General features: G+C 40.7%; 1 protein-coding gene across 1 annotated transcript; it reads left to right on the top strand.

The window, feature by feature from the left end:
* Positions 1-3835: 3835 nt before the first annotated feature.
* Positions 3836-7196, top strand: LOC116254758 (protein NRT1/ PTR FAMILY 5.6-like). The gene is made up of 4 exons (XM_031630319.1): positions 3836-4037; positions 4139-4356; positions 5059-5627; positions 6296-7196. The coding sequence occupies exons 1-4, from the start codon at positions 3875-3877 to the stop codon at positions 7179-7181; spliced, it is 1836 nt and encodes a 611-aa protein (XP_031486179.1). The 5' UTR covers positions 3836-3874; the 3' UTR covers positions 7182-7196.
* Positions 7197-7824: the final 628 nt, after the last annotated feature.

Here is a 7824-nt window from a genome sequence, read left to right as displayed (position 1 = left end):
AATGAAGAAGAATTGTGGGTCCAAGAGAAGTCCTTGAGAAATGGGACACAATATTTGCAGGCATAAACATGTTAGTTTAATGCCAATAATTTGAGTTTTAAATATCTGTCACCCTTCTTTCTTATACATATGAAATATATAAAAGAATTGAAATTGGCCAGTTGCTGAATGTTGTCGGATAACTAAATACTTCAAAACTGTCACCAATATTATGGAGTATTAGCAATGGTTTATGATATACCAACGGTTTATATGGTATTTTTAGTGATGGTTTATGATGCTTTTAATGACAGCTTTTAAATATTTAGTCATCTGCTAGCAGGCTGCTAGGTGGTTGATTTCAATGCAGCTTGATGCAAATGCAAGGGATAGGAGGATTTCAACTCCTCTCTCTTTCTCTCTCTCTCCACACACACACACACATATATATATATATATATATAGTGTGCATGACATGCAGTTAAGTCAATGACAGATTTATGACTGTTGGACAATTGCTGGCCCTGCTTTTTTCATGGATGCCTTTCTACTTGCTACTTTTTGGCAATATTAGGATTTTCAATGACCGTTTATTTCAAGGACTGAAGACAACCCACCTAGCCAAGGAGAGGGGAGCATTACTAGGTTTGAGTGCTTTTACTTTCAATAGCACATGGACATATATTAGTATAACCCACCAAGAATTGGTGGGACCTCTTAGCGGATTCAATTGCCTATATTGGTATAATTGTTTTTACCTTTAGAGGCGGAGACATGAGGGTCCCAGTTAAAATTTCAAAACTATAGTTTGGCCCCTGCAACGAAAAATTCTTAGCTCTGCCACTGTCTAATGCTTATTGTATTTTTAAGATCATTCCTCATCTTGCGGAGATACTATAAAGAACAAAATGTTTGTTCTTCGTCCACTGACTATAAGATGCAGAAGACTATTCGGATGGACTGCTTAGTATAGAATTTGTCTTTGATCTCTACATATAGCGGGCTATGCGCACGATTTAGCATCCAAAAATTTGATGTTCAAACAGAGGGGAGTGACGCAAGGTGCGTTCAAATCACTAAAGTATGAAGTGATGAAGGTGTTTGGTGAAAAGAACAGTGTGTTCTTAAAATATATAATCTTCTAACGTGTGCATGTTTCAAGAACACTATGTTCTTGTTTCAAGAAACATGAGACAAGAAGTCGAGAATTGTTTTCTAAGAACACAATGCTCTTCTTACCAAACACTCTTTAGCAATTGTTACTTCATTTTCCAACATAAAGTTTTCCTTTATTTGTTTCTCAGATCCATTATTCTTTTTCAGTTGTGTTCTATCAAAAGCTTGTAGTTTTGCAATATTTCCACAAAAGTAAGAAATTAAGTAGGATCATGATCTCCCATGAGTATACAAACTTTTTTTGGGTGAACAAGAGGATTAATCCTACCACCGGAGAACGAGCCAAAGCTTCTGCCTCCCTCCTTTCTCCTTGTCCCCATAGTCCAGAGATGCATCAGTACCAGACGCTGAACATTCAAACTTTATGTCATGTTTTTCAAATATATTGGCGGAACTTCTTATCTTAAAAAGTTTCACGACCATCAAGTTGTCATATATGTATTTAATTTGTAGGAAGTCATACATACAGATTAGATTTCAGCAATTTGAATATGCACCAATAATGCCAATACTAAACAAACGATTCAAAACATAAAGCATATGGCCTGACTTATTGAAAACAAAATTCCAAGGATATTGAGACTTAGAACGAATGTGAACTCAACAAGGCCTCCTTTTCTAGTTATGAAGACAAAGAAATTTAGGACATTTTTCAGGACCACATATTTATGTTCCTACCTAACACATGATGCTGAAGCATGTTCCACATTTATACCTTGCCCTTTCCATTGTCCAATATATGGCTACAGATATGGACCATGATTTGCATAACATCTAGCATATATATCCAGATTTCACTTTCTCGATCCGGTGGCAGCTCCAATTGTGAGTGACTTGTCTCTGTGCCACACTGCACATTGATTGCTTGAAATCACTACACAAAAAAAAAAGGAGTTTTTACTTATGCGAGAAAAACGTCAATAAAAATCAGCAAAAAGTCAGTAAAAATAATGTTGTTGATACTTTTTACATTCTATTTCAGTAAAAATCAACTTTTACTTATGCAAAAGGTTAAATGTCACTGAAAATTGATTTTGACGTTTTATGTTTGTTTCTTTTTTACTGATGTGAAAACCGCGTCAATAAAGTTTTTGATACGCTATCATCATGGCTATCTTGTTGCACCAAGTAGGTAGGGCTCTTTGGATTGGAGAAACAAAATAATGGTATATCCGAATTCTGGCTATTCTAGTCGGCAATGGCTGTTGGTCGGTGGGAGACGGCCACCTTCAATCTGATTCTCTCTCGCTACGTGAATTACTGTAATGGGTCCTTCTTCTATAGTGTCTGGCTGATAAACCGAAACTTAACGCAATCCAATACGCTCTTGGCTTCATGCTCATTGAATCTTCTGCATCAGCCTTGAGAAGACTTTCGATACACGATCAATGGCATATCGCCAGAGTTCCAAAGAGGAGCTGTACAGCATGTTTTGCCCTGTCAAATCATGGTGAAAGAGTGAGCAGGAGGGAGAGAGAAAAGGAAAAGGGAAAAGGAAGAAAGAGATCTAGCAAAATGAGTCGTTTGTAGATGGGTCACCCATGTGGATTTTGGTGAAGGAATTCAAACTTAGAGCTTGCAGACCAATGATGTGAATATTGATTTCCGTCTCACATCATAAAAGGACAATATGGTTGTCAAATATATAATGATAATTGCCCCATATCATCCATGTTTTAAATAAAGAAAATGATTTTTTTTTTCGTTATTATTTTCTTGAAATAATATTGGTCGGCACAGACGACCCAACAGTACAAGACCGGCGCCGCTTTCTTTGTCCCAACTTTTCATAAAATCTTTCTTCCCTCTCAAAGTGAAAAAGCAGAAAAATCAAACATCTCAACTAGGATACAATATAGTTGCTGGCTTGCTGCCAATTGAAGTCGATTCCTGTATTGTCTTGAACCAATGAATTGGCAGTAGTTTGACTACCACCCTTGTTTATATTAAAGAATAACGATGTCTCAATCAGAAAATCCAAACATGAAGACGGTATCTGTCGATCCAGCCGGCGCGTTTAATTGAAGTCTGGAGTTTCCTATTTCAGTACGCAACAATGATAAGGATGAGAAAAGTCAGCAACCTCAAGCACGCATTTACTAAATTTCTTATGCATGTGTCTCTCCTTGTTTGTTTCTGCTTTGAATGAAATGTTAATTACATGCAGATTTTAGCATCAAAACTAGCTTCAAATGACTCATTTGAGTCTGCACCATGTCTCTCGTGTATTTCTTTTTCTTTAGTAATATGATGAACCATTATTGAGAGAAAAACTTTCGCCTTCTTTTAAGAATGCAAAGTAAATATTTTGGCTTCTTTTCCAAGCTCTACTCTGAGACCACATAATGCATGCATTTATGTGTGCAATCAAACACTTTCCGAATTAGTACTGGAATACTTAATGGCGCTTTTAGTTAGCCTCTTGCATGTATCTAGTTTTTCCAAATGCACCCACCACAGCCTCCCGCACTTCCACCTAAATCAGTCATCCTCGTGAGGTCCTAATCATGGGCTTTTTCAGGTTGGCAGAGAGATATCCGTAAAGATGGGGTGTAGAAGAGAATAAGAATAAAATGAAAAAACTATTGATGGAAAAGATGGAAAACTGGTTAAAGGAAGGAATCAACCTTATAAATAGACAGAAACACGATTCCCTTCTCATACCTCAGAAAAAGTAATCCCACCTTCAACTGACGCAGAGTTCTAGATTTTGCACTAGATGCTTGATACCAAAGTTACCATTTCTGCACCATCAGCCATGGAGCGCTCTGCGGAAGAAGGAGATGAGAAGGAGAGGGTTCATGACTCGTCTGTTGATTACAAGGGGAGGATCCCCCGCAGGTCTGCTACTGGGGGTTGGAGGGCGTCACTCTTCATCATTGGTAGGTCGGATTTGCCTTCTTCTGATCTGCTTTGTTCTTCTGGTATATGGTTTTTGCTGATTCTGCGTTCCTTTTCTTTTCCATTGTTGTTCTGTTTAAAGGGATTGAGTTTTCTGAGAGGCTAAGTTATTATGGTATCGCCTCAAACCTCATCATTTATCTGAACAAGGTGCTTCATCAAGATCTGAAGACAGCAGCGAAGAATGTGAATGATTGGGTTGGAGTTACCACTGTGGTGCCTCTTGTTGGTGGGTTTCTGGCTGATGCATACGTGGGTAGATTTTGGATGGTCCTGATTTCCTCCATAGTATATCTCCTGGTATGTTTCCTTTGTTTGTCATGAAAATGGATTATGCTTGTTTTGCTTTTGATCATTGGCAACTTGTGATCAGAAGAAAAGAAAGAATAGGGATGAGCTCATGGTTTCTAAACGCTTACCAATCATGGAATACTAATTAATTTATTGGAGATCTATTACAGAAGCTAGATATTCTGAACCTTGGATTTCCTTACCATGGGAGATGAATCATGATTTCTGTAATTACATCGGAATAGTTAATTCTTTCTAACTGTATTGGAAAGTACAAGAATGACAAAGTCCCATGAAATTATTCAACTTTTTTGGTTTACCTGTTAAATGTTCCCTATTACCACTTTCATCTGTACTCTCCTTTTTGATCCCACTCCCGGTGTTGCTTTTCTGTCTTCATGTTCCCCATTGGCATCCTTCGGCTAGGCACTTGGCCATGGCCAGCAGACAAATATGGCAGTCTTAGTGAGGCCACTAGAAGTATTTCTAGTTTGGTTGCAATATTCAGCAGCCGCACTACATTGAAATAACTTTCAGTTACAACTTCTTTCCTTCTTCTAATAAAGAAAAGAAAAATGAAAAAGCCATTAATGTGTATGACACGAACTTCAAGGAGTACTTGAATACTCTGTTCATCATCAAATCATGAGTCTTTCCATACTGACATATTTCCTCTCTTTCTCATTGTTCCCGATCATTTCACTGAACCAGGGGTTGAGTCTGTTGACCCTATCCGAGTTGGTCCCATCTCTCAAGCCACCACCATGCAGCAGCAGTACTTCAGGCTCTTCAGCCTACTACACATGCACCAAATCTTTAAGGACCCACAAGCTGGCCTTTTTCTTGGCTCTGTACCTCATCTCCCTGGGCACCGGAGGCCACAAGCCATCGCTGGAGAGCTTTGGTGCAGACCAGTTTGATGACAACGACGACGACGAGAGGAGGAAGAAGGTCTCCTTCTTCAACTGGTGGTACTTTGGTCTATGCAGTGGGGTCGTGCTCGGTGTGACTCTGATTGTCTATGTCCAAGACTATGTGAGTTGGGGCGCTGGGTTTGGTGTTCTTGCTGCTACCACTGCCTTAGCCATTGTGGTCTTGGGCTTTGGGGTGCCCTTTTACAGGTATAGGGTACCCCAAGGGAGCACACTGACCCCAATGGTGCAGGTCCTGGTTGCAGCCATGGCCAAGAGGAAGCTGCCTTACCCTTCTGACCCTTCTGAACTCCATGAATTGGAGACTGTACCAGGGAGGAGACGCCTGCGTCACACCAACAGGATGAGGTATGCATGTGCACCGCACGCTAAGATTCCCCAGTTCTTTGGTAGTTGCCTTTTGTGTACAATGCAGTACTGGCTTTGCATGTGGTTTCCTTATGAGTCACGTGTACATAAGAATAAGAGCTCGCACTTTTTTTATCGAGTTACAACTTACAGCTTTGGCCTAGTTCGGATGCAATGCAATTCATTTCATGAAATTGCTTACAACTAGACTCCGTATGTTCATTTTTCTGGCACTTTTTCTCCAAAATTTTACTATAATAATGTGTTGAGATAGGATCTTGTAGCTTATAATACTTGACAAATTTTAGGCTTCGGAGTCTGAATCCTTACAACCCATTTGAATCCAGAGCCTATTTCTAGATTTGGATCGTGGAGATCAGACCAGCTTCATTCATTTTTCTCTAGAATGTCTTCATGAAGTTACCAAATTCTCACCTTTCTTATATGTCACACAATCTGAAGAGTTTTTTTTTTATAATTATTGAATCAAATAAGGATTTAGAAATTAAGATTAAATGTATGATCTACGTGTTGGGCAACACTCATTTTTGAGATGTAGGCTCAGCCAATCAGCTAGGCTTCACTTTGATTTCGGTAAGGAGAGAAAACACAATGCAGAAAATTGGAAACTAAGATCTGAATCCGAACCATTATGTGATTGTCATCAGGTTCCTCGACAAAGCAGCCATCGTCGACCAAGAGGCACTGGAGAGCAGTCCAGCAGCAGCCAACAAGGGCTGCCACCATCTATGGCGGATGGCGACTGTCACCCAAGTGGAGGAAACGAAGCAGCTCCTCTCCATGGTGCCCATCTGGCTCTGCACTCTCACCTTTGGCGTCTGCATCTCACAGGGCCAGACCTTCTTCATCAAGCAGGGCAACCTCACCAACCGCTACCTCACGCCTCACTTCCAGATCCCCCCCGCCTCCCTTCTCGCCTTCTCCGCCTCCACCATGATCATATTCGTCTCCTTCTACGACCGCCTCCTCGTCCCTTTCCTCCGGAGCCTCACCGGTCTCGACCGCGGCATCACCGTCCTCCAGCGGATCGGCACCGGCATGGCCATTTGCATCGCCACCATGACCGCCGCCGCCCTCGCCGAGAAGAAGCGCAGGGACTCCGACCACGTCATCAGCGTGATCTGGCTCGTCCCTCAGTTCGTTCTTCTCGGCGTCGCCGACGTCTTCACCCTGGTGGGTCTGCAGGAATACTTCTACGATCAAGTCCCCGACTCCATGAGAAGCCTCGGGATCGCCTTCTACCTCAGTGTGGTCGGAGTCTCGAGCTTCATCAGCAGCCTGCTGATCACAGTCGTGGACTCGGTGACTGGTCGAGGAGGGAGGAAGAGCTGGTTCGGCGTGGACCTCAACAGCAGCAGACTTGACTATTTCTACTGGTTGTTGGCTGGTTTGTGCGCCATGAATCTTTGTCTCTATGTGCTTGTGGCGAGGAAGTATGTGTATAAGACAGTGGAAAGAGTCCAGAGAGGAGCGGTTGGGGACGCCATTGATGAAGGTGGCGGTGGTGGTAGGGAGTTGAGGGTGATAGCTTAGTAAGTTTTGTAATAAATATTGATGAGAGAAAGCAAAAAAACTATAGTTTCAATGAACTCATTAGTTTGGTTTTGGGGGTGTTTGATGGCATCAGATTTGAGATCGATCATACTCTCTTCCCTTCTTTGATCTTAATTCTACTTTTTCAATACAGAACAGAAAAATAAGAACTTAAGTGTGGATCTTAACTAGAGATTTTACGATAATTTTTAAATACTCCAATAAGCAACCATCTTCTCAACAACTTCCAAATGAAATTAACAAATTAAAATGCCTATTCTACACTAGCCAACTACCTAGAAGAACTAAAACCAACGAAAAATCTGACATTAAATTTACATAAAAAGCTTCTTGACATGCTGCAGAATCCTCCATTTGAAGCCCACAGAAAATAAAATTCAAAACAGCACAAAAATCCCCCTGGATTGGCTAATAGTTCCAAATTATCGAGATTCTACGAAACGTTCAATTAAAACTAACTCCAAACCAAGAACCACCATCAAATATACATCAAATTTCCTTCTCAAGGTGTTGGCAAGACATTAAATATGCAAAAGTTGCAGTATGTGCAACAAACAAAACTCCAATAAAATGAATCATAAAACAGCTTAAACTAAAACTATATGTACCCTCCAAATTCTAA

The sequence above is a fragment of the Nymphaea colorata genome, chromosome 5 (genome assembly GCF_008831285.2).
Source record: "Nymphaea colorata isolate Beijing-Zhang1983 chromosome 5, ASM883128v2, whole genome shotgun sequence".
Classification (NCBI taxonomy): Eukaryota; Viridiplantae; Streptophyta; class Magnoliopsida; order Nymphaeales; family Nymphaeaceae; genus Nymphaea; species Nymphaea colorata.
This window is presented reverse-complemented; position numbering and strand designations above follow the sequence as displayed.